Source organism: Phacochoerus africanus, chromosome 2, assembly GCF_016906955.1.
Source record: "Phacochoerus africanus isolate WHEZ1 chromosome 2, ROS_Pafr_v1, whole genome shotgun sequence".
NCBI classification, from domain to species: domain Eukaryota; kingdom Metazoa; phylum Chordata; class Mammalia; order Artiodactyla; family Suidae; genus Phacochoerus; species Phacochoerus africanus.
Genome location: NC_062545.1, coordinates 75,783,114 through 75,809,110, shown reverse-complemented (window position 1 = coordinate 75,809,110; position 25,997 = coordinate 75,783,114). Strand labels below are relative to the sequence as shown.

The window sequence follows — 25,997 nt, the reverse complement described above, 5'->3', positions numbered from 1 at the left end:
TGCTCCTGCTGCAGCTGCTGATGGTTCTAATCTTTAGATCAAAACATCTCCAGCTGAGGACTTTTCAAAGGGGTAGTGAGGGGCGTGCCCTCTGCTAGCTTCTCTGGTAAACCATGAGCCAACCTGACGTCAGCTCCCCCTATAACTGGAAACTTCTCCCTCCCTGTGAATTAGAGGCTGAACTTTTATCTGCAGTAAAGAATCCCAGAACCTTGGGGTTGGTGATAGCTTAAAGGTCATTTAGGCTGATCAGTTTTCCTCCTCCCATTAGTTTGGTTTTCTTCTCTATTTTATTTATGAAGAGGGAAAACTGAGACAACTTGTGTTTAAAAAAAAAAAAAGACATAGACATCATAAGATCAAATCATTTGCATAAAACTGCCATAAAATGCAGAAAGTTGTCCACATTATAATTGATGATATAGAGAATAAACCATACATGATGTGTTGACCTTAACTGAATACCACACATCAAATCATGTAATGCAACTGCTCACCACAAAAGCTCTATACAGCAACATATTTTTAATGTTTAATTGTGATATAATTTCATATTTACAGAAAAACTGTAAGAATAGTTCAAGGAAGGTCTGTTTACTCTTTTCTAGCTTTACCAATTATTAGTATCTTGTTGCACTTGGCTTTAGCATTTGTTCTTTTTTCCTCACCCACTGGAGAGCATTTTGTTGACATCTTGTCTCTTTTATCTATAAATATTTCAGTGTTTATTTCCTAAGAACGAGGGCTTGCAAAATAATTTTTTTTATCAAAACATAAAGTTAACATACACCCATCAGAATAAATTTTTAAGAATGTTAACTACAAAGAAAAATACCCTGCCTTCGTTTTGTACAAGAGGAAATTTTTGGCCTGTTTGGTTTCCTGTGATATTCCTGGACTCTACCACAGTGCCTGGCACACAGCAGGTCCTCAATGAATACCTGTTAATGTCTTAATGTGATGGCTGGATACTACTGACCACATTTAGAAACAAAATATTTCTAAAATAAAGCAAAGGCAGTGAGAGCAAGATATTTCTTTATTACCAATGATCTGTAATTCACCAGTTACAAAAAGAGGGAAAACCTTCTGATGTAGAGGGTTGATGGGAAATTCCCTTTGTGAAGATGAGACAAACAGGGGACTTTTTCTGGGCCACTACAGGGACCTGTAGTCTCTTCACAGGTAGCGGTTTCGGATGTATTCTCGGTACATAGAGGTGTCTTCTTTCCCAAGGGGCTGCATGATACCTTGACTGGCCTGGATGTGGGCTTGGAAGATCTCTGTAGATTTTCTGTCTACTCTTGGGGGCTGAACTTCATAGATGTTGTCTTGTGAGAAAGCTGAGATGGGTGTTCTATAAAAGAGAAAGCAGAGCTTACACATTAAAGAAACTAAAGTGAAGGACCACAGGGACTTGTGATCTCAAAAGCGTTTGAGAGCCACTGACCTTGAATGAGTAGATTTAGTAGTAACAAGTGGTGGTGGTGACCTCCCTGTCCCCTCTCGGCTGGTTTCCAGCACTTGCCCAGGGTGCCTCCCCTGCATGCAGGTTTGTGGGGGGCAGGGGGGCACCCCTCCTTTGTTCCCACTGCCCTGGGCACAGGCATGTCTATGTGCCCATCTGCCTGTCTCACATGACTGCAGTAGCTTTAGGTGGAAGTGGCACAGACTTTTTGCTTTCTTTCCTTCATGCCGGATAGATACTCAGTAGTTTATTTAAGGAAGATTTGAGCAGGAATCAGTGAAGTCAGGGCTACTAATGATTTCTACCTTACAACACTGTTGATGGCAGGAGTAAATGAGTTTATATCTGTAAAGCACCTTATATACCTTAGCATAGTGCCTGGCACACTCTAAGTGCTCAGTAAAAGTGAACTATTGCTAACAATTACCGGTGCATAATTCCTTATCTGCAATTCTGAAATCCTAAAAGCTTCATTAACCAAATGTTACTTTGCCTGCAAATCCTGACCTAATTGAAACTCATCCGGTGGTATGACATACAGTACTCATCCAATTTTATGTGTATATTAAAGTGTTTAATTATCACATGGCCTCAGACCATGCTGGGGGATGGTCTTCAAAACTGTGTGCTAACACTCTGAAAATTCTGAATTCTGAAACACGTCTGCCTTAGGCCTGAGGGATTGGAAATCTGTAATAGGCAGCTTCCTTCCTTTCTGGGGTGATTTGAAAAGCAACTCAGAACCTGTCTATTCAAAAATAGCCCTCCGTTCCTGTCCCACTTAGCCTGCTTCAGTGCTTGACATTTCCATCCACCCTTGGGGAAGGCAATGTCTCCAAAGAAGGGCTTGTCAAAATGCACACGGGTGCCTGACACACCCTCAACCATACCACAGTGTGAGCATCTGCAAGTTATGACATCTTTGGCTGGGGGCAGGCCCTGGAGGGATGTGTCAGCCACCAAGTCAGGTGTGTTGCAGAGTGGGTGTGAGCAGAAGGTTGAGATGAGGCCACTGGGAGGGGAGGATGGTAAGCTCGACTTTGTGAGGGATTGAGGGCATAATGACCATACACGCTAGCACGAAGCCCAGGGCTGGCCCTACAGGTGGGGGTCGGGTGGTTCTCCATGTCAGGCTACCAAGATAACAGAAAAGATCCGGAGACTCTGTGCTGCTGGGCTGGGACCTCAGCCTTGCTCATGTACATCTTAGCAGAGGAACAGAAAGGTACCCCGGATGCCAGGCTGTTTGGTTAGCGAGGGACCCCGGAGCCGGGGGAGACTCCCTGCCGTCAGAAGCAGAACTGAGTCTCAGACCCAGCTAGGTCTGTACCTGCAAGGCCAACATTTTATGGGACACCAGAAGGTGCAGTGAGTGACACACAAAGAAAGACAGGAGTTGTAGAGTAACACCCTCCAGACTCATAGGAGGATTATGATTAAATTTGGGTCTGTCTTCCTCTCCTAGAAAACAGCTAAGGTAGCTCACCGTACTTTGCTTTTATGTAGAATACTGACACATCCTCCACATCAGGCTACCAAGGCAACAGAAAAGATCTGGAGACTCTATTCTGCTGGGCTGGGACCTCAGCCTTGCTCATGTACTTCTTTAAAGTAAAGTACAGACTGCTTTAAAGCACATTAAAATGAAACTCAACTACTTCAAATTACATTATCATGCAACTATAAGCAGAATATTCTTTCTGGAAGTCAATTTCAATTGTTTTGACCTCAGGGTAATATATTTCAACTCAAGTTTGGTAAATCGTTTATGAAATACTCCCATTTTCCCCAAACACTCTAATAATTTCACGTAATTTTAGAATGTACCCTTAATTTAAGTAAATAAAAAACCAAAGGATACAGTGATTTACTCAGTTAAAAAAAATAAAAAAAAAAAGAAAGGTCAAGGTGAAAGAATCCTGAGATGTCTGAATCTCAATTTGTATGCCAGCTTGGCAGCAGTGCTTTTCTTCCAAATACAAAGTTAGCTGTTCTAATGTCTGTCATTAACACATAATGACGAATGGTTGGGATGATTAATATATAAACTCTTGTCAGTTTTCCCTCAAGAAACATAAAAACTCTGCAGTCATTTACATAATTCAAAGCAAGATGCTAGAATTCTGTAATGGTTGATAATATTCACACTCAAACCATTTTAACCTGAACCCTTAAAAAGGAGGCACCATTAGTGTTTTTGAGATTGTCATCAAAGTGCCAGCCACAGCAACATCTCCTGAACCAAACCATCCACACCTGTCCAGGGTCTATAACCTCCATTTTACAGATGAGACATTTAAAGCCCATTTAAAAACAGGACGAATGGTTTCTGTGCACTGAAGCCAGACCTTTGCCTAGAACCCTGTGTATCTTTTAACTAAGAGCTACCTGGGAGGCATAATAAGGGCCAAGAGATGAAGATACCATCTGAGAATTAGACCTGAGGAAAAAAAAGAATCCAAGTCCTTATTGTGTTGGGACACCAAAAAGCCTGTCACAATGAGCTCCTCATGCTCTTAAGACAGGGGTTCTCTAAGTGTGGTCCCCAGACCAGCAGCATTGGCATCACCTGGGAATATGTCAGGACTATAAATTCTCAGGCCCTACTCCAGACCTACTGAATCAGAAACTCTGGGGGAGTTCCCATTGCGGCTCAGCAGTTAACGAATCCAACTAGGAACCATGAGGTTGCAGGTTCGATCCCTGGCCTTGCTCAGTGGGTTAAGGATCCAGCATTGCCGTGAGCTGTGGTGTAGGTCACAGACATGGCTCAGATCCCACGTTGCTGTGGCTGTAGCGCAGGCCGGTAGCTACAGCTCCGATTAGATCCCTAGCCTGGGAACCTCCATATGCCACGGGAGCAGCCCAGGAGATGGCAAAAAGACACACACACACACAAGTCATTTCATTACTTTACAAAAAAAAAAGAAAAAGAAACTCTGGGGATAAGGCCCAGAAAGGTGTTTAACAGGCCCTCCAAGTGATTTTACTCCTTGTTAAAGTTTGAGACTATCTTTGGTCTAAGGAGATCAAACTGTAATCTAAAATGCTAAACAAAATCTTTTATTCAAGTCAATAGCATTGAACATTTTTAAATATAAACTTTCTTTTTAAATGATGCACTGCCACTAATCCTACATTGAAAAGACATAATTTTTACACTTAACTATAAAGATATGAGTAGACACTTGACTTCTCCATTGGTGTACACACACTTCCAAGGCGAGGAAGAAATACCAAAACAACCAAAACGCTTACAAGGGGCTTCTGGTAGGTACCTTGTCTCTGAGGCCCACTGGAAAGAGATGGAGATAAACTCAATAACACTTCCAATCTTAAATGGAATAGTCCCCCTTTTTCTTTCCTTTTTTTTTTTTTGCGTAGATGGCATCCATTTCTGGATGAAAAGACCAGTATTTAAATGACGGGGAAATTGTTAAGACAACTTTCTTTTATTCATTTCAATAGAGAGAGCTGCCTTATAACTGCATTTTTATGGTGGGGGAAAAAGAAACAAAACAAAACAAAAACACGGTTCCACATTTCTCTCCAGGCCATAAACAGAATTTTTGTTTTCAGCTTCTCCCTATATTCCTCAAAGGGATAAGACTTAAACTGCCCTTAATTCAAATGCTAGCAGTCTTTTCTGGAGATAAAATATTGTAATTACAAATTTGCAGACTCAAGCTTTTTATCAATAAAACCTAGTTCCATCTTCAAGGAGATCTGTGCATTTCCCCTCAAGGAGTACTGCACTCTTCTTTAGACGAAGATATTTGCCAGTTCATTGGTGGGCTGCTTAACCCACATTGCTCCAGGCATTCAAGCACGGAGGATTGATGACATCTAGTCTTAACTGCCATTCCCATTCACAGAAGAGAAACACTTGAGGCAGAAGAAATTCATTAGCCACAGCACGTTTTTTAAAGAAGATCCTGATTGGTGCTCTTTTATGCTCTTTCTTAGATGTGCTATAATAATACATATATTCTGACCATGCCCTATAATAATGGTATCTTACACTTGATGTATAACCAAAGTTTGAGTCTCTTTAAGAGTTCAATTCCTATTGAGAGTTTTCCTGACTCACACATACTGAGTACCCAATAGGCATATGTTGGCGTGACAAGAAAATACTTAATTGGTCAGATTAAAATGTCTTCTGACTTGAGTAATGTCATGGTGATTTGTGGTTGGTGACAGAAGAATTAGACCATATTTGCGTACTTTTGGTAATTTTACGCATGGGATACTTTTCTGTATGTACAAATCTTATACTTTTCCTGTGATGAGCATTTTGGCACACACCAAGTCCCACCTGGCACCTCCAGAAAAGGTAGTAATGGTTCTGATCACAGGATATATTTCCCTTCCCAGTGACCCCTTCTGCTATTAGCACAAAATCCCAAGTTTTCTCCCAAGGATGCTATTTTCACATCCCCAAATGATTCTCTGTTGGTTCCGAGAACATTGCAGCCGAAGGGGCCCTTAAGGAAGACCCTGACCAACAGTTTTATTTACAGATGATGGTCAGCCTTTGGGCTTTCCTCTCATTCCTTTCCTCTACCTTCTGGGAGAAAACACTCGATAGGGCAGGATCAGAGTTGATCAGATGTTCTGGTCTCACTGGGGCAAAAAACCTCAGCAAATGTCTTAACAGCACTCGCCCTTTATTAGTCTATGCCTTTCTGCTGCCTTTGTAACTTCTATTAGGAAATTACAGCCCCTTATCACTAACTGGCTGAGGGCCCTAAGGCATACACTGCCAGGCAGTGATTTTCTCTACCTCTTTTTTTTTTTTTTTTTTTTTTTGCCTTTTAGGGCTGCACTCACAGCAGGCATGTGGAGGTTCCCAGGCTAGGGGTCTAATCAGAACTGTAGCTGCCGGCCTATGCCACAGCCACAGCCAAGCCAGATCTGAGGCATATCTGTGACCTACACCACAGCCACAGCAACGCCGGGTCCTTAACCCACTGAGCAAGGCCAAGGATTGAACCCACAACCTCATGGTTCGTAGTCGGATTTGTTTCCACTGCATCACAATGGGAACTCCTTCTCTAGCTTTTAATACTGCTCAGAGCCTGTAGCCCTCAGTTTGTGGATACCATTGTAATTTTTTTTGTGTGACCATCCAGTGCTTCTTTTGTTCCCTTAGTAGGTTGCTTGTATCTTTCCAACAAAATATTCATACACTGAAGCCTAGTCATGAATCTGTTCTACCAAGACGATTCAAAATGTTAAACTTTTAAACAAAATTAAAAATGTGTTAAAAAATTAAAACAATGATGCATATTACATTCTGGGCACAAGTATAGACACCTAGGTCCAAAATGTAATTCTCAAACTATGCTTGTCCAATATGGTAGCCTTTTAGCCATATGTGGCTATTTAAATATATATTTAATTAAAATTTACATTTAGTTCCTCAGCACTAGCCACATTTCAAGTTCCTGACGACCACACACAGCTAATAAACACTACATTGGACAGTGTGATAGAATACATTTCCAGCATCACAGAAAGTTCAACTGGACAGACTGTTCCAGAACCTCTTTCCTGTTATAGCTATACTTTCTAAACCCATTACCCTGATGTAATATGTCTCCACATAGTACTTATCACTCTCTGAGCTCTTATGTATTTGTTAATATACTTACCAGGATGTGAATTCCATCTCGATCACCTCTTTATCCCCATTGCCCAGAAGAGTAACTGGCAAATAGTAAGTGAATGAATGAAGGAAGGAATGACATCTGATTAAGGAAGATGATCTTATCTTGGATTTCTTTCTTTTTTTGTCTTTTTGCCATTTCTTGGGCCGCTCCCGAGGCATATGGAGGTTCCCAGGCTAGAGGTTGAATCGGAGTCACAGCCACCGGCCTACGCCAGAGCCATAGCGACGCAAGATCCAAGTGGCGTCTTCGACCCACACCACAGCTCATGGCAACACTGCATCCTTAACCCACTGAGCAAAGGCAGGGATCGAACCTGCAACCTCATGGTTCCTAGTTGGATTTGTTAACCACTGAGCCACGACGGGAACTCCAACCTTGGATTTCTAAATTCAGAACCTGAATTCAGTGTGATGTGGATTACTCTAGATAACAGGGAGGTAGGGTTTCCCACCAGAAGCTTGGCACTTAAATTCCTTTCCTCAGATAACCCATAAGGTGGACAAGGACACTGAGGGGAAGGTGAGGTGCTTTCTAGCGGGGCAAAGCTGTCAATGCAGTGCAAAAACCAAGCATGAGGCAGGAGGGGTGCTTTCTAATACCCCTTAAGTGTGAGAAACAATGACTCAGAGAGATTAATTCACTAAAGGGGCTGAAATCAAGAGGAATGTACCCATCTTCAAACCACCTATAATAAAACAAAAGGCAAAATATGTCCCTATATCCTAGGATCCTAGAAAGCAAGCTCTGCCTGTATAACTCACTGTTATATATTTTGTCAAGCCAGTTTCAATAGTGGGGATATGGGTAAGCATCCAGTGTAATTTGCTGACCGCCCCCCCCCACCCCCAGGGTACTTTCCCATGTCTTTGGATAGACAATGCACAGTATCACAGAGTAAAGGGGGGCAGGCTTGACGGGCAAGCACTTATCCATGTATTAGAATGAAACCATATTATTAGATGCTGAAGATATTCTAAACATCATCATGGTAAAAAAGAAATTTTCTTTTTATTCCTGCTAAAAGACAGCAAGTCTATATCCTACACACAAAATGCTATGCACCTAATGCACTGTCTCCTCAAAGCCCAATGAAATTTTCAGTCTCATTTTGCCGTTAAGAGCTAATGAACTTGACACAGAATAGGATACAAATCTGATTCCTTCAAATCCAAACAAATTCCAAATTCTTTTTTAACAGCTGCTATTATAATGGGATGATTGGACCATCCTGCAGCAGAGACACTGGAAGGGAGGTTAGAAATTTCACAGGCAGGGCATTCCTGTTGTGGCTCAGTGGTTAACAAACCCACCTAATAACCATGAGGTTGCGGGTTTGATCCCTGGCCTCACTCGGTGGGTTAAGGATCTGCTGTAGCCATGAGCTGTGGTGTAGGTCACAGATGCAGCTCGGATCTTCCGTTGCTGTGGCTGTGGCAGAGACTGGCAGCTACAGCTCTGATTCCACTGCTAGCCTGGGAACCTTCATATGCCCCGGGTGTGACCCTAAAAATACAAAAGACAAAAAAAAAGAAAAAGAAAAAAAGAAATTTCATGGGCAGGTTAAACATGCATTAAAACAAAGAAGACAATAATGCCAGTCCCTAAACATCTCACCATTAGAAGGAGCAAAGGGGGGTGATGAAAAGGAAATGAAGCATATAATCTGTGAACATAAAATGTACAGCCTTGCAAACCAGAGATGCAGCAGCCCTGTGTGTATATAAGGCCCTTCAAAGGCTCAGCAATAAGGAATCTCAACTCCTTCAGTAGACTGGGTCTTTATAGATTTTGATAGAGAGTAGGTGCCATTTGATTACGGAGAGAACATGAGGGCAGCAAAAGGAAAGCAAAGCTCTTACTGTGTGTTTTTCTCAAATGCTTATCTGCCTTCAGTGTGTCAGGGAGCCATGTCAGTGACACGGCAGCTAGGAAAGCACTGCTGTCTCACAAAAGTTAGGATTTTATGCTTAAGCCTAAGTTACATCAGCAACAGAGAAAAGTTATAGATCAAGGTATGCAATGACCTTAATATATCTCAAAGAAATTCATGCAGTTGAACACCTAAGGTTGCTAAACGCTATCTTTTGAAGATTTATTTTTACAGATCCACTAGATGAGAAAAAGTCTATGTATGTGTACACATACACACATGTGCTATGTATATAGATAATTATATGTAACATTTGTGCTTATATACACTAATATAGTCATATGTTTAAACATAAGGGTGAAGAAAGGGCGATGATTGATAGAGATACATATCTCAACACTCTCCACAAAGTGATGTGCTTCAAATGAGTCATGTGACCGCACTTTTACAATGTCCATTCTATTGCGCAGACATGGAAACAAAAGTATAGTTGATGAGCCAGTGGGGTAATGGAGCCTGTAAATCTAGATAATATACTGTAATAGTTACTGTTACATCTCTGTCCAGGGAGAGCCAGCATCACAAGAGTATCACACCACAAATCACCAGTGCAGGAAAAGATCAAAATTCAAACCCTGAAGTACGGTCTCTATTGAATTCATACTGCTTTTGCACCATCATAAAGCCAAAAAATCTTGAGTCACTGTAAGTCAGGGACCTTCCATACTCCACTTGTTTCAGACAAGTATTGCATCCAAAAAGCTGAAGAATAATTTTCTTCCCCTTAGAAGTCTTGTTCTCTTTTTGCTTAGATGTCTAAAGGATTTTTTTTCCTTTAAAGTCTAGTTAGCTTGCTATGCTGTATTATTTTGGGTCACGATTCTCAGGTATGCAGTGTGCTCTTTCAACACTTAGCTTTAAGGTGTTTTATATTTCAGAAGGTTTTTTTTTTTTGGTATTAATGTTTTTAGTATTTTCACTGTTCCCTTGCTTGGTTTTTTAGGTCTCCTACTATCTATGCTAAATCTTCTCTGCCTATGCCAATATTTGACATCTTCTCTTAAATCTTTTGTCTTCATTTCTTTTTGAACTTGACAGCTTTGTATTTTAAGCTCATTGTGAAATAGTCTGCTTTGGTTGTGACCTCTTTTACTGAGCTGTCTTTCTGGCATGGTTTCATCGGAGGGCTATTTTATTCGGTTCTTTCAATCTCCCAGTAACTTTATATGCGTTTGGACTCAGATACTCTTCTGTTGCTCATTATGCAAAACCACTTCTCCTGAACCTTTAGAAGGAAGTGTAGTTCAAGAAACTTGGACTAACTTGAGAGAATTCCCTCTCTGGTTGCTTCCGTGAAGTGTTTAAAACCAAGGCAACTTGCTGGCTGAGGTCTCCTGTACCTTTGCTCTTTCTCCACTTTTACCTGGACCTGCTCTTTCCCTCGTGTCTCCTGCCACTGTCCTGCTCAATTCTGACTCCACTGTTCCTCCTCAGATGGGTGTCCTGTCCTGGAAGGGGGCTGTGGCTGTCTGCCTGCAGGGCAGTGTCCTGCTGCCTCAGCTCCTTTCCAAACCCACCAAGAACCCTCTGTCCATTTTGCACGCTGTGGCAAAGGCAACGTGCTCTGGAAGTGAACTGGGTAAAACCCCTCCCAGTTTTATCTCCTGTGTGCAAATCCGAGGCAGCCATTTCCAGTGCATTCTTTTTTTTTTTGGATTTATTTATTTTGCCTTTTTGCCTTTTCTAGGGCCGCTCCTGCGGCATATGGAGGTTCCCAGGCTAGGGGTCGAATCAGAGCTATAGCCGCCAGCCTACGCCAGAGCCACAGCAATGCAGGATCCAAGCCGAGTCTGCGACCTACACCCCAGCTCACGGCAACGCTGGATCCTTAACCCACTGAGCAAGGCCAGGGATCGAACCCGCAACCTCGTGGTTCCTAGTCGGATTCGTTAACCATTGCACCACGAGGGGAACTCCTCCAGCGCATTCTTATCAGCTTATTCTTGTTAGGGGTCCTCCTGTCCTCAGGTCTGTCTGATGCCCTGTTTTCCGCTCCAATTTCTTCCTCTTGTACAAACGCTGATATCACGCTGGTCTGATAGCTGTTGGTGGTTTGCCTCCACCACCTGCTTATCTTTGGGGATTTGTGGGTAACTCACCATGCAGTTTTGAGGTAAATGCTGTCTATGTATATTTGCTTTTGCTACCCAATTGTTCTGTTCTATGTGAGGATTCAGAGATTTTAAAAGTTAGGTTGCTGCTGTCTTCTTTCCAAAATCAACTAGGTATGTCTATTTTTTTAAATATATTTTTCATCCATCCCCAAAGCTGGTCCCTAAGTGCAACATATTGTTGCCTGAATGGCTATATTGTCCTTGTTGGGTGTTGCCATGTCACTTCTCCTTACCCAGGGGTATTCTCAGAAAAACTCTTTTCCAACCCAACTCCCATTTCTACTCCATCAGGACTTGCTGTCCTCAGAGAAAGATGAATACTGCGGTATGCAGATGTGGTTTAGTGATGCAAAGACTTGGGGGAAAGTGGGGAGAACATGGTAGAGCCCTTGATCTTGTAGTTCTTCTGTATTTGACTATCTAGGCATTACCTCTATGACAGCAGAAGTATGAGTTAGGAAAATTATAAAAAAAAAAAGAAACCCACTGTCAATCAGCTGTACAATTATAGCAGCTAATGGGAGATTGCCTGGATACCAGTTAGATCTGAGTTGTGTAACTTAATGGACAAGGGAGTCCTTTTTTATTATTATAGTTGATTTACAATGTTCTGTCCATTTCTGCTGTACAGCAAAGTGACCTGGTCATTCTGGGAGTCCTTCTGATGGCTCCCCAAGGACCTCACTCCATCATGAAAGCAGGGTCCTTTCACCATTCTCACCTAGTGGGATTTTTATGTTTCCCATTCTCTCCCTTTCTGGAGAGTTTTAATTTTCCTTTGCTGCCAGTGTATACTGGGAGCAGACAGGCAGTCTTTTCATTCATAGGTCATCAGATCACAAGAAGCCTCATCTGGACCAAACAGCTGCACAAAACCCAGCTATCTGGACGTGGAGTGGGATGCAGGGACATATAGGGGAGGAAATGGGTTCTACTTATAGCAAGAGGAGTATGCATGGATAACTGGGTAGCTAGAGAGACAGATGGTAACAGATAACATCCATTAGATTCCTCAGGATCCATCTTAACCCCTCTTCCCCTTCTAGCTTGTAGAGGCTGAGAAGCAAAAAATAATATACAGACTCCCTTGCAAAATGGATTCAAAATGTGATTTAGGTCCTACCCACCACTTGTACTCCCAGGAGGCCTTGTTTCAGAACTGAGTCACACGGGAAGAAGCAAGATGTAGGCTATCCATTTTGCACACTGTGGCAAAGGCAACGTGCTCTTGAGTTGGCCACCGCAGTGGTGGCTGGTTTTGCAGCCAGCAGCTGCTGTGATAGCTTCCTGATCAAGGCAGACGCGGCAGCCGCTCTGATGATTTGCCATGTGGTCTGGGGAGGCATTCCTGGAAGCCTGGCCTACAGTCTGCCCTCAATGACCCTAAAAGCCACTGAAAATCCTATAATAATCACTTTTTGTCTAATCTTCCTAGAGTGGATTATGTTTTCTGCAACTGAACTCTGACCCACACAGCCGGCCAAGGAGCAAAAGCACAGGCAGCTCCAGCTCTCTCTTGCTTTATCCAGGAGCACGCTCCCTCGTGCCTAGGTAACCCCACTCCAGGATGGTTCTAGCAGGAAGGGGATACTTCCAGCAGTTGGGCACGTGTGTGTTCACTGCCCCAGGAGACAGATGGGGCAGGCTACCACAAGCACATACATGAGCCGCAAGGGTGGTACTTTTGATGTGTGGGCCATGACCGTTGGTATTTTTTCTTGGTTCAGATATAGCAGAATGATACTCTTCTACATGCTGAGAACTGTAAAATGAAAATGTTATTTGTGCTTTTAAAAGGACTTTTGGTTTTAGACAAACCAAGTTAAGAATTTGGGACCTGCAACAGGTAAAAGGCTTCCAATTGAAGAAGCATTTTATAAACTGTATGATTTCCCTCCCATTTTGTAGGACATATCTGTTTTAGTATGAAAAGAAGTGCAGTTTTTCCTCTGTTGCAGCTGTATCGATTATTGCAGACACCGGGGGAGCAGCCAATGATATCTGGCTGCACTGTTTTGTAGGCTATAACTTGAACATTTCAGCTGGTATTTAATGAGAACACGCTTGGCTTGGAGCCACAGGCAACAGGGACTGGTTACTCTGCACAGCACTGGGCCTGCTTTGCCAATAAAGGACAGGCTGCACACTGAGCCCACAGCAGCTGTTCTCAAAGGGCAGAGAATACAACTGTGCCTCCCAGAGTCATGTTGCCCCCTGCCCCCTATCTGTACGCAGGCCCAGACTCTCCCTCGGGGCAGCCAGTCACCTGTCAGGCATTTCCACAGTGACCTTTGGGAGCAATCCCTCCCTTCTGTCCTCGGATTTCCTGGAACAGCAGCAGCTGTGGCCTGTGACTCCTGAAAACTCAGACCAATGGGCTGCAGCAATGGCCCTGTGTCTTACCTCCCAATAGGAGGTGATGAGACGTACTTATATTCTTCACGTCCATTTGAATAGTTTCATCTTTTCCTGATTTATAGAGCCCTGTCACTGTGTTTGCCATGTCACCTCATTTCATCTCCTGTAACCTGCATCTTTCTAACAGACTTTGATTGTAGAAGCTCTTCAGATTCATAGAATTATTGTACAGAGAGTTCCCACAAAGCCTGTACCCAGTTTCCCCTCTTAGTGACGTCTTCCATCAGGATGGTGCATTTCTTGCGGTTAGTGAACTAATACTGGCACAATATTATGAACTAAAGTCCATATTCAGTGTTCACCCAACGTCCTTTTTCTGTTCTGGGATCCCATCCAGGATACTTTACATTTAGCCATCAAGTTCCCTTAGGTTCCTCTTGGCAGTGACAACAGACTGTCCTTGTTTCTAATGACCCTGATAGTTTTGAGAAGTGCTTAACCTGCATCTTTTCAGAGTTATCCTTCATTTTAATAACAATAAGAATCGGGAGTTCCTGTTGTGTTTCAGCAGGTTAAGAACCTGACTAGTATCCATGAGGATGTGAGTTCGATCCCTGGCCTCGCTCAGTGGGTTAGGGATCCGGCGTTGCTGTGAACGGCAATGTAAGTCTGACGTGGTTTGGATCCTGCATTGCTGTGGTGTAGGCCAGCAGCTTCAGATCTAATTCAACCGCTAGCCTGGGAATTTCCATATGCCGCAGGTATAGCCATTTAAAAACAACAACAACAACAACAACAACAAAAAAACAAAAAAAAACCCAAAAACACAATCAGAGAAACTGACATTTTGGAGGGAGCTATCAGGACAATCATGACCCTTCAAAACAAAACCTGCCTGACCTGAGTTTTCAGAAAGCTCATGTGGCTTCTCTAATGCCAATGTTGATCTGTGATGGGGAGTTGGGTGCACTGCCCAATGGATACTCAGACACCTGTCCAGGGAACTCCTGTGGACGATTTGGTGGAGGAGGGGCTCCACAACCTGGCTGGACATTATATTCAATGGAGAATTTTATAAAGCACAGATGGCATTAGCCCAGGTGCACTCAAGCACAATCTCCAGCCATAGGGTCTGAAAGCCTGTACTTTCTATCCCTTTAAAAAAAAAATCCTAATTATGTTTTTAAAACAGAAAATGTTAAAAGATGGCCCATAATTCATGAGTATTAATAATATAAATGAAAATATAAATGTAGAGAGGAACCAAAAGTCTGAAATGAAAAATGCCTCTCTCTCTCTCCATTCTATTCAACCATTTTCTAAGGACACTTTGGTTGCTCCCTGTTTTTAGTGTTGTCTTCTGTTTGCTTGAGATGTGTATTTATTTATTATCATTATTTTTTTCTTTTTAGGGCCACAAGTGCGGCATATGGAGGTTCCCAGGCTAGGGGTTGGATCGGAGCTACAGCTGCTGACCTACACCACAGCCACAGCCACAGCCACAGCCACAGCGGATCTGAGCAGCATCTGCGACCTACACCGCAGCTCGTGGCAATGCTGGATCCTTAACCCCCTGAGTGAGGCCAGGTATTGAACCCACATCCCCATGGATACTAGTCAGGTTCATAACCCAATGAGCCACAAGGGGAACTTCCGAGATGTGTATCTCAATAAGCTTCCTGAGATAATCTGGCGTAACCAGAAATTGGGAACCCACGACTACAGAAGAAATTCATAATTCAGCAGTGTCTATTTCAGTGCTGACATCCATTATAAAATCACAAAGCTCTGTTCTTCACCTCCCTCCCTTGGACAGAACAGCCCTAAAGCCATCAGATGGGGCCGAGCACGGACGCAGCCTGTGACAGACTGAGGGGTGTGGGAGCCCAAGTTGGGTGAGAAGAGCATCCTACAGAGGACAGATCAGGGCGGGGGGCTGAGACCTGAGTGGGTGGGTGGGGGGGTGTCCGTATGTTGGAGCCTGAATAGGGAGAGGTGGGTGTGGGTATCCATGTGGGGGTTGGTCTGGGGCCCAAGGGGATGAGGAGGGTATTCAGAAGGGTGTTGTCTCTGAAAGGGGAGTCAGTACCTGAATGCAGGGCGTCCATGTAGGGGAAAGGGTGGATGCAGTGCTGACGGGAGACTGGTTATGAGGGATTAAACAAATAAATATGATAGGGGTAATGGGAGCCATGTTTCTCGCTGTTGGAGAAGGAAGTCACCAATAATGCCCGGGAGAAGGACAGTCCAAACCCTGAGTACCCTACAGTGAGAGCTATCAGTGTGAACTCAAGGGTTTAAATATATACCTGTATTTTATTTATATTATACTATATACATTTATATATAACACATATATATGTAGTATATACATACATGTATACGAGCATATATGCCTGTTATATTTACATGTGTATTTGTCCAGTGTGCCTGGGACAAGTGGTACCCCAATGGCAACAGGCACACCTGGTGCCCACACTTTGGCTTTAATGCCATTTTCCACTAAAAAGAACTAGAGGTCCTGGGAGCAATGACTGATGTCAGGGCTAGGGCAGGCAAAGAACATGATGAGCTTAGAACATCTTGTGCCAGAAATCAAGGAAGTACTCAGAGAATGATGAGGACACGTCCGGAGAACACAGGAGCCAGGTTGAAAGGACTCAGGTGAAATTTGGAACAATCTGAGCATCAAAATAAATAATGAGAGTAACAGACTACATCCCATCAAATAAAAGAGAAAAACCAAGATCTCATACTGAGAAAAATAAATCCATGAAAAAAATTGAAAGTTTGAAGAAGAAAGGGATATTTACACAGTTTCAAAGCATCTCCCCCCAAATATTAATTAAAAGGAGGGGAGGGAAAAAGAGCAACTTCACAGTGGAAAAAGCCCTGAAGATTCCACTTTAATCAAGGGACTGAAAGATGATTAGTAATGAGATAAACTGAAATTGCGTGCCCAACAGGATGCAATGACAAGAACCCATGTGGTAGTCCTGCCTGTATTTGTCATGTCACAGTTTCTGGGGGTCAGGAATCCAGGAGTGGCTTAATTGGGTGATTCTGGTTTAAGGTCTGTCACAAGGCCAAAGTCCACCTGTTGGCCAGGGCAGCGGACGACCTGAGGTTTAACTGGGGCTGGAGAATCCACTTCCAGGCTCACTCACGTGGTTGGCAGAACTCAGCTCTGTTTCTTGCTTGTCCAGGCCCATCCACAGGGCTGCTCACAACATGATGCCTGCTTCCCCCAGAACAACTGATCCAAGAGATCACTCCTGTAACCTAACTACCTCTGCTGTATGCTCTTGGTCACAAGGATCCACTCCGGACAACGTGGGAGGAGACTGCACGAGGGTGTGAATAACAGGAGGTGGGGCCAATTATTTGAAGGCTGGCTACCCAGCTGTCAAAGATAATCAGGACAAACTCAAGACTGGGAGTCATTCTACAAAATCATTAGCCAGTATTCTTCAAAGTGTCAAGTCATGAAAATCAGAGAAAACTGGGGAATTGTTCCAGAATGAAGGAGACGAAAGAGACATGGCAACTAACTGCAACGTGAGATGTTGGACTAGTTCCTTTTGAGATTAAGGACGTTAATAGGACAATTGACAAAAGCTTGAATGTGGCTGAAGGATTAGGTGGAAGAATGTATTCATGTCAATTTCCTGATTTTACTACAATGTACTGTGATTTTATAGAAGATTGTTCTTATTCACAGAAAATAAGAGACAGGATATTAGGTCTGCAACTTACTCTCAAATGTTTGAGGCAGAGAGGGAAATGTTCTTTGTTCTGTGATGGCAAGTTTGAGATAAGCTTGTTTCCAAATTTTAAAATGTACATAGGGAGTTCCTGTCATGGCACAGCAGAAACAAATCTGACTAGGAACCATGAGGTAGTGGGTTCCATCTCGGCCTCACTCAGTGGGTTAAGGATCCAGTGTTGCCATGAGCTGTGGTGTGGGTCACAGATGCGTCTCAGATCCTGCCTGCATTGCTGTGGCTGTGGTGTAGGCTGGGATTAGACCCCTAGCCTGGGAACCTCCATATGCCACAGGTGCAGCCCTAAAAAGACAAATAAAAACAAAAATAAATAATATGTATACAAACTATTTAAGACTTCTGAGAGAAATTTTAATTATCTAAGTTAAGGTCAAAAATCCTAATTCTATTAGGTAGAATTATATGCCACTGCTATCTTTGTGGGTCAAAAATATATGAAAATTGGTAACTTCATATGGTTCAACCCAATACAAGAACATTCCAACAAACTAACCAATAACAAAGATAAATGAAATTATGGATTTCAATAAAAATGCAAAAACTCCACATTGCCCTTCTGAGGATCTCTCTTGCACTACCCACTCTGTCCAGCACCCTCTCTGCAGACCCCATCTGTCAGCACACAGAGAAGCTGAAGTAGCTCCCATCTTAGAAATGAGCCTGTGCATTCATATCTCCTCCAAATATTGTCCTATTTCTTTGCACACCTCCACAGCAACGTTTCTGAAAGAATGGTCTCTGTTCCCCAGGCCATCTTATTACTTCCCATTTTTTCCTACACTCAGTGAAGTGGGCTTGCAAAGCTACCAACTGTAAACATTTGCCCATCGAGGCCATTGATACCTTCCTGTTAATTTTGTTTTGTTTTTATATTCAACACTGCCGCCCACTCCATTCTTGAAACATTTTCTTCTCTTGGCTTCTGTGAAACCACATGTCTTTCTAGTTTCCTATTCCCTTCGTTGCTTAGATCCTGAGACCCTACAATTCACCCTCCAGAAGGCACCTGTAGTTGTCTTTCAGAGAGTGAATGAGAGTGTGCCACTCCTCACTGAAAACCCCATCCCCTCAACCCCTTGGCTTTTCACTGGATAAATAATGGCTAAACTCCTGTGAGATGTGGCCCCTCCCTATTCCTAACTCCCTCCCAAAGCACATTCCTCTGTGTCTTTCACTTGGCCTTCTGCTTGCTTCTGCTTTTTTGAATGAGTTTGTTTTTTGTTTTTGTTTTTGTTTTTTGCTGTTTTAAGTTATATGCTTTTTAAAAACTGAAGTATGGTTGCTTTATAATGCTGTGTTAGTTTCTGGTATAAAACAAAGTGACATATATCTATATCTATATATCTTTTTCAGATTCTTTTCCATTATAGGTTATTTCAAGGTATTGAATACATTTTCCTGTGCTGTAAGTAGGCCTTTTTTTTTTTTTTTTTTTTTTCTGGCCGCACCCAGAGCCCAAGCCAAGGATCCAATCCAAGCCACAGCAGTAACAACGCCAGATCCTTAACCTGATGGGCAATCAGGGAACTCCAGTTATCTATTTTATATAGAGTAGTGTGTATATGTTAATTCCAAATTCCTAATTTGTTCCTCCCCACTCTTTCCCCTTTGGTAACCATAAGTTAATTTTCTATGTCTATGAGTCTGTTTCTGTTTTGTAAATAAGTTCATTTGTATCATTTTTAAAGATTCTCATGTCAGTGATATCATAGGATATTTGTCTTTCTCTGACTTCACTTAGTGTGATAATCTAATTGCATCCATGCTGTTGCAAATGGCATTATTTCATTCTTTTTTTGTCTGAGTAACATTCTACTGTATATAGGTACCACATTTTCTTTATCCTTTCCTCTTTGACGGGTATTTCAGTTACTTCCATGTCTTGGCTATGGTAAACAGTGCTGCAGTGAACACTGAGGCACATTTTCAAATTGGAGATTTTGACTTTTCTGGGTATATGCCAAGGTGTGGGATTGCGGGATCATATGGTAACTTTAGTTTTTAAGGAACCTCCATACTGTTTTCCATACTGGCTGTATCAATTGACATTCCTACCAACAGTGTAGGAGGGTTCCATTTTCTTTACGCACTCTTCACTACTTACTGTTTGTATAGACTTTTTTGAAGATGGTCATTTTGACCCATGTGAGGTAATAACCTCATTGTAGTTTTGACTTGCATTTCTCTAATAACTGGCAATACTGAGCATCTTTTCCTATACTTTTTGGCCATCTGTATGTTGCCTTTGGAGAAATGTCTATTAGTTCTGCCCATTTTTCATTTTTTATTTAATATTGAGCTGCATGAGTTGTTTGTAGATTTTGGAGATTAATCCCTTGTCAGTCGCTTCATTTGTAAATATTTTCTCCCATTCTGTGGATTATCTTTTCAGTTTTTTTTTAAATGGTTTCCTTTGCTGTGCAAACATTTTTAATTTTAATTAGGTCCTATTTAATTTTTATTCCTCTAGGAGGTGGATCCAAACAGATATTGCTGTGATTTATTCTGCCTATGTCTTCCTCTGAGAGTATTTTACAGTATCAGGTCTTACATTTAAGTCTGTAATCTATTTTGAGCTTATTTTTGTGTATGATGTTGGAGAATGTTCTAATTTCATTCTTTTACATGTAGCAGTCCAGTTTTCCCAGCACAACTTATTGAAGAAGCTGTTTTTTTCTCCATTGTTTATTCTTGCTTCCTTTTCTTAGATTAACTGACCATAGGTGTGTGGGTTTATTTTCCTTCTATCTTGTTCCATTGATCTATATTTCCATTCTTGTGCCAGTGAGTACCATACTGTTTTGATGACTGTAGCTTTGCAGTATAGTCTGAAGTCAAGGAGCCTGATTCCTCCAGTTCTATTTTTCTTCCTCTGGATTGTTTTGGCTATTCAGGGTCTTTTGTTTCCAGTCAAGTTTAATTTTTTTTTCTTCTGGTACTTTGAAAAATGCTTTTAATAATTTGATAGGGATTGCACTGAATCTACAGATTGACTATCTTCAGTACAGTCATTTTTACAATTTTGAGTCTTCCAATTCAAGAACATGACATATTCTTTCATCAGCATCTTACAGTTTTTGGAGTATAGGTCTTTTGGTTCCTTTGGTAGGTTTATTCCTAGATATTTTATTCTATTTGATGTGAGTGGTAAATGGGATTGTATTGTTAATTTCTCTTTCTGATATTTTGCTGTTAGTGTAGAGAAACATGAGAGATTTCTATGTATTAATTTTGTATCCTGCAACTTTATAGAATTCATTGTTGAGCTTTAGTAATTTTCTGGTAGCATCTTTAGGATTGTCAATGCATAGTATCCTGTCATTTGCAAACAGTGATGGTTTTACTTCTTCTTTTCAAATTTGGATTCCTTTTATTTCTTTTTCTTCTCCATCATGGCTAGGACTTCGAAAACTATGTTGGATAAAAGCAGTAAGAGCAGACGTCTCTGTCTTGTCTTTAATTTTAGAGGAAATGCTTTAAGCTTTTCAGTGCTAAGTATGTTAGCTGTGGGTTTGTCACATATGCCATTTATTATGTTGAAGTAGGCTCCCTCTATGCCCACTTTCTGGAAGTTGGTTTTTTTGTTAATCATATTGAATTTCTTCATCTATTGAGATAATCATATAGTTTTTATTTTTTAGTTAATGTGGTGTATCACACTGATTGATTTGAGGCTATTGAAAAAACACTTGCATCCCTGGGATAAATCCCACTTGATCATGGTGTATGATCCTTTTAATGAACCGCTGGATTTGGTTTGCTAATATTTTGTTGAGAATTCCTGTGTTTGTGTTCAGCAGTGATATTAGCCTCTAATTTTCCTTTTTTGTGGTGTCTTTGTCTGACTTTGGTGGCCTCATGGAATGAGTTTGGGAGTGTTCCTTCCTCTGCAATTTTTGGAAGAGTTTCAGAAGAAGAGGTGTTAACTATTCTTGAAATGTTTGATAGAATTCACCTACAAAGCCATCTAGTCCTGGACTTCTGTTTGTTGGAAGATTTTATTTTTATTTTTAATGATTATTTTTTCCATTATAGTTGGTTTACAGTGTTCTGTCAATTTTCTACTGTACAGCAAAATTTTTCTCATTATCCTCCACCATGTTCCTCCTATGTTTGTTGGAAGTTTTTTAAATCACGGTTTCAATTTCAGTACTGGTGATTGGTCTGTTCATATTTTCTATTTCTTAGGTACTTTTGGAAGACTGTACCTAAGAATTTCTCCATTTCTTTCAGATTGTCCCTTTTATTGGCACATAGTTGTTTGTAGTAGTCTCTTATGATCCTTTGTACTTCTGTGGTGTCAGTTGTAACTTCTTTTTCATTTCTAATTTTATTGACTTGAGCCTGCTCCCTTTTTGTCTTGATGAGTCTGGCTAAAGGTTTATCAATTTTGTTGATCTTTTCAAAGAACCAGCTTTTAGTTTCATTGATCTTTTCTATTGTTTTCTTCATTTCTATTTCATTTATTTTTGCTCTTTTATGATTTCTTTCCTTCTACTAACTCTGGGGTTTGTTCTTCTTTCTCTAGTTGCTTTAGATGTAAGTTTAGGTTGTTTACTTGGGATTTTTGTTTCCTTAAGTGAGATTGTATTGCTATAAACTTCCCTTTTAGAACTGTTTTTGCTGTGTCTCACAGGTTTGGATCATCAGATCTTCGCTGTCATTTGTCTCTAGGTTTGTTTGTTTGTTTTGACTTCTTCAGTGATCCACTGGTTGTTTAGTAATATATTGTTTAGCCTCCACATATTTGTGTCTTTTACAGTTTTCTTCTTGTTACTGATTTCCAGTATTACGGTGCTATGGTTGGAAAAGATGCTTAATGTGATTTTAATTTTCTTAAATTTTACCAGAGCTTGTTTTGTGGCCCAACTCATGATCTTTCCTGGAGAATGTTCCATGTGCAATTGAGAAAAATGCATTCTGTTTTTGGGTGGAATGGTCTATAAATATTAAGTCCGTCTATTTCTATTGTATCATCTAAAGCCTCTGTTTCTTTTCTTTTTTTCCCCCCTGGCTTTTTAGGACCACACCTATGGCATTTGGAGGTTCCCAGGCTAGGGGACAAATCAGACCTGCAGCTGCCAGCCTATGCCACATCCACAGCAATGCCAGATCTGAGCTGCAACTGCAACCTACACTGCAGCTTGCAGAAATGCCAGATCCTTAAACCACTGAGTGGTGCCAGGAATTGAACCCATGTCCTCATGGATACTATTCAGGTTTATTACTGCTGGGCCACAATGGTAACTCCAAGGCCTCTGTTTCCTTATCGATTTTCTGTCTGGATGATTTTCAGTTGATGTAAGCGGAATGTTAAAACTTCCCCAGTATTATTGTGTTATTATTGATTTTTCCTTTTATGGATCTTAGGAGCAACTCAATATATAAGGCAACTGCTATGCTGGGTGCATATATATATTTACATTGTTATATCTTCTTGTATTTATCCCTTAATCGTTACATAGTATCCTTGTCTTCTAATAGTCTTTATTTATTTATTTTTGTCCTTTTAGGGCTGCACCCACAGCATATGGAGGGTTCCAGGCTAGGGGTCTAATCGGAGCTGTTGCTACCAGCCTACATCAGAGCCATAGCAACCCAAGATCTGAGCCGTGTCCACAACCTACACCACAGCTCATGGCAACGCCAGATCCTTAACCCACTGAGCAAGGCCAGGGATCGAACCCACAACCTCATGGTTCCTAGTCGGATTTGCTTCTGCTGTGCCATGAAGGGAACTCCTAATAGTCTTTAAAGACTATTTTATCTAATATGTGTATTACTACTCCAGCTTTCTTTTGATTTCAATTTTCATAGAGTAGATTTTTCCATCCCTTCACTCTCAATCTGTATGTGCCCCTAGATCTGAAGCAGGTCTCTGTAGACAGCATATATACAGGTCTTGTTATTGTATCCTTTCAGCCAGTATATGTCTTTTGGTTGGAGCATTTAGTCCATTTACATTTCAGGTAATTATCAATATGTATGTTCTTATTGACATTTTGTTAATTGTTTTGGACTTGTTTTTATAGGTCTTTTTTCTTCCCTTCCTCTTTTGTTCTTTTGTGATTTGATAGCTGTCTTTAGTGTTGTCTTTTTTGTCTGAGCAGATTTTGCTTGCAGTTACCATGACATTTTGATAAAGCAGTCCATTTAAATACAAGATTGTTTTAAGTTGCTGGTCTCAATTTCAAATGCATTTCCAATATCCTGCATTTGTACCCTCTCTTCTCATGATTGCTGGTTTTGATATCATATTTGTGTGTGGATGACTTCCTATATTTCCTCTATGTTTGCCTTTACTGATGAGCTTTCCCATTCACAATTTTCTTGTTTCTAGTTGTGGCCTTTTTTTCCCCCCAAGAGAAGTTCCTTTATCATTTGCTGTAAAGCTGGTTTGGTGGTGCTGAAGTCTCTTACATTTGCTTATCAGTAAAGCTTTTGATTTGTCTGCTGAATCTGAATGAGAGAGCCTTGCTGGGTAAAGCATTCTTGGTTGTAGTAGGTTTTTTCTTTTCACTACTTCAAATATATCATGCCACTCCCTTCTGGCCTGCAGAGTTTCTACTGAAAAATTAGCTAATAACCTTATGGGGATCCCCTTGTATGTTATTTGATGCTTTCCCTTTGTAGCTTTTTTTTTCTTTGTCTTTAATTTTTGTCAATTTGATTAATAGTGTCTCAGCATGTTCCTCCTTGGTTTTATCCTCTATGGGACTCTATGCTCCCCGGAGCTGACTGTTTCCTTTTTCATGTTATGGAAGTTTTCAGCTACTGTTGCTTCAAATATTTTCTCAGGCCCTTTCTCTCTTCTATTTCTGGGACCCAATGTCGGTGCATTTAATGTTGTCCCAGATGTCTCTTAGACTGCCCTCATTTTTTTTCTTTTTTTCCTCATTCTGTTCTCTGTTTATTCTGCTCCACCAGTATGTCTTCCAGTTCAAGTATTCATTCCTCAGCCTCATTTATTCTGCAATTGATTCTTGATTTTTCATTTCAGTTATTGTAGTGTTCAACTCCATTTGTTCTTTAAATCTTCTAGCTCTTGGTTAAACATTTCTTTTTTTTTTTTTTGTCTTTTTGCCATTTCTTGGGCCGCTCCCACAGCATATGGAGACCCCCAGGCTAGGGGTCGAATCAGAGCTGTAGCTGCCAGCCTACGCCAGAGCCACAGCAACACGGGATCCAAGCTGTGTCTGCAACCTACACCACAGCTCACGGCAACGCTGGATCCTTAACCCACTGAGTGAGGCCAGGGATCAAACCCACAACCTCACGGTTCCTACTCGGATTCGTTAACCACTATGCCACGACGGGAACACCAACATTTCTTGTACCTTCTCAGTCTGTGCCTCCATTCTTTTCCAAGATCTTGGATCACTTTTACCATCATTAGTCTGAATTCTTTTTCAGGTAAATTGATTATTTCCACTTAGTTGTTCTCCTTGGGTTTTATCTTGTTCCTTCATATGGAACATATTTCTCTGCCATTTCATTTTGTCTAACTTTGTGTGTTGTGGGCTCCATTCTGCAGCTTGCAGAATTGTAGTTCCTCTTGCTTCTAGTGTCTTCCCCTTGGTGGTTGAGGTTGGTCAAGGGGCTAATGCAAGCCTCCCAATGGGAGGGTCTGGGGCCAGCCAGCCCACTGATGTGTGGAGTGGAGTCTTGTCTTCCTGGTGGGAAGGGCCATGTCAAAGGATGTGTTTAGAGGTAGATGTGGGCTCAGGACTTTAGGCAGCCTGTCTTCGGATTGACGGAGCTATGTTCCTACATGTTGATTCTTTGGCCTGAGGTATTCCAACACTGGAGCCTGCAAGTTATTAGGTGAGACCAGGTCTCACTGCCAAAATGGCAACCTCCAGGAAAGCTCACAGCAGTGAATATTTCCTGGGGCCTCTGCCAGCAGTGTCCCTGTCTCCACAGTGAGCCAGAGCTAACCCCCAACTCCACAGGAACCCCTCCTAGACCCAGAGGTAGATCTGGTCCAGGCTCCTATGGAGTCCCTGCTTTGCTCTGGGTTCCAGTGTGCATGAAACCTTGTGTGCATCCTCCAAGAGTGGAGCTCCTGCACTCAAGCTTTGCTGAGGTTTACAACAAAATGCTCTGGGGTCTCCTTCCAATGTCAGACCACCAGGCTGGCAGCCTGAGGTAGGGCTCAGAACTCACCCCTGTGGAACCTTTGCAATATAATTACTTTCCAATTTGGGGGCCACCCATTCAGCATGTATGGGATTTGATGATATCACCAAAGCACCCCTCCTACCATCTCATTGAGGCTTCTTTTTCTTTGAAATGTAGAGTATCTTTTTTGGTAGGCTCCAGTCTTTTTGCCATTGTTTTTTCAGCAATTAGTTGTGATTTTGGTGCTTTTGTGAGAGGTGAGCTCAAGTCCTTCCACTCTGCCATCTTGGCTTCACCCTTTCATATATCATATATGAAATACATTATATATTCATATATTTCATATATCACACTCAATGTAGTTTTGATTTGCATTTCTCTAACGAGTGATGTTGAGCATCATTTTGTGTGCCTGTTGGCCATCTGTATGTCTGTTTGCTTCTTAAACATGCCAAGCTTGTTCTTTCCCTGGTCTTCTGCACATGTTGCCTTTGCTTTAAACACATTTTCCCAGTCAACTCAGGACATTGACTCCTCAAAGAAACT

The 25,997-nt window shown here is 41.6% G+C and overlaps 1 protein-coding gene across 2 annotated transcripts in view; it reads right to left on the bottom strand.

Annotated features, from left to right (window-relative positions):
• Window positions 1–1,021: 1,021 nt before the first annotated feature.
• Window positions 1,022–25,997, bottom strand: part of FIG4 (FIG4 phosphoinositide 5-phosphatase) — a 143,602-nt gene continuing 118,626 nt past the window's right edge. For both annotated transcript variants that reach the window (XM_047762592.1, XM_047762602.1), the window contains one exon: window positions 1,022–1,357. In XM_047762592.1, coding sequence (XP_047618548.1) covers window positions 1,180–1,357 — 178 coding nt within the window. In that variant the 3' untranslated portion in view covers window positions 1,022–1,179. The remainder of the gene's footprint in view (window positions 1,358–25,997) is intronic.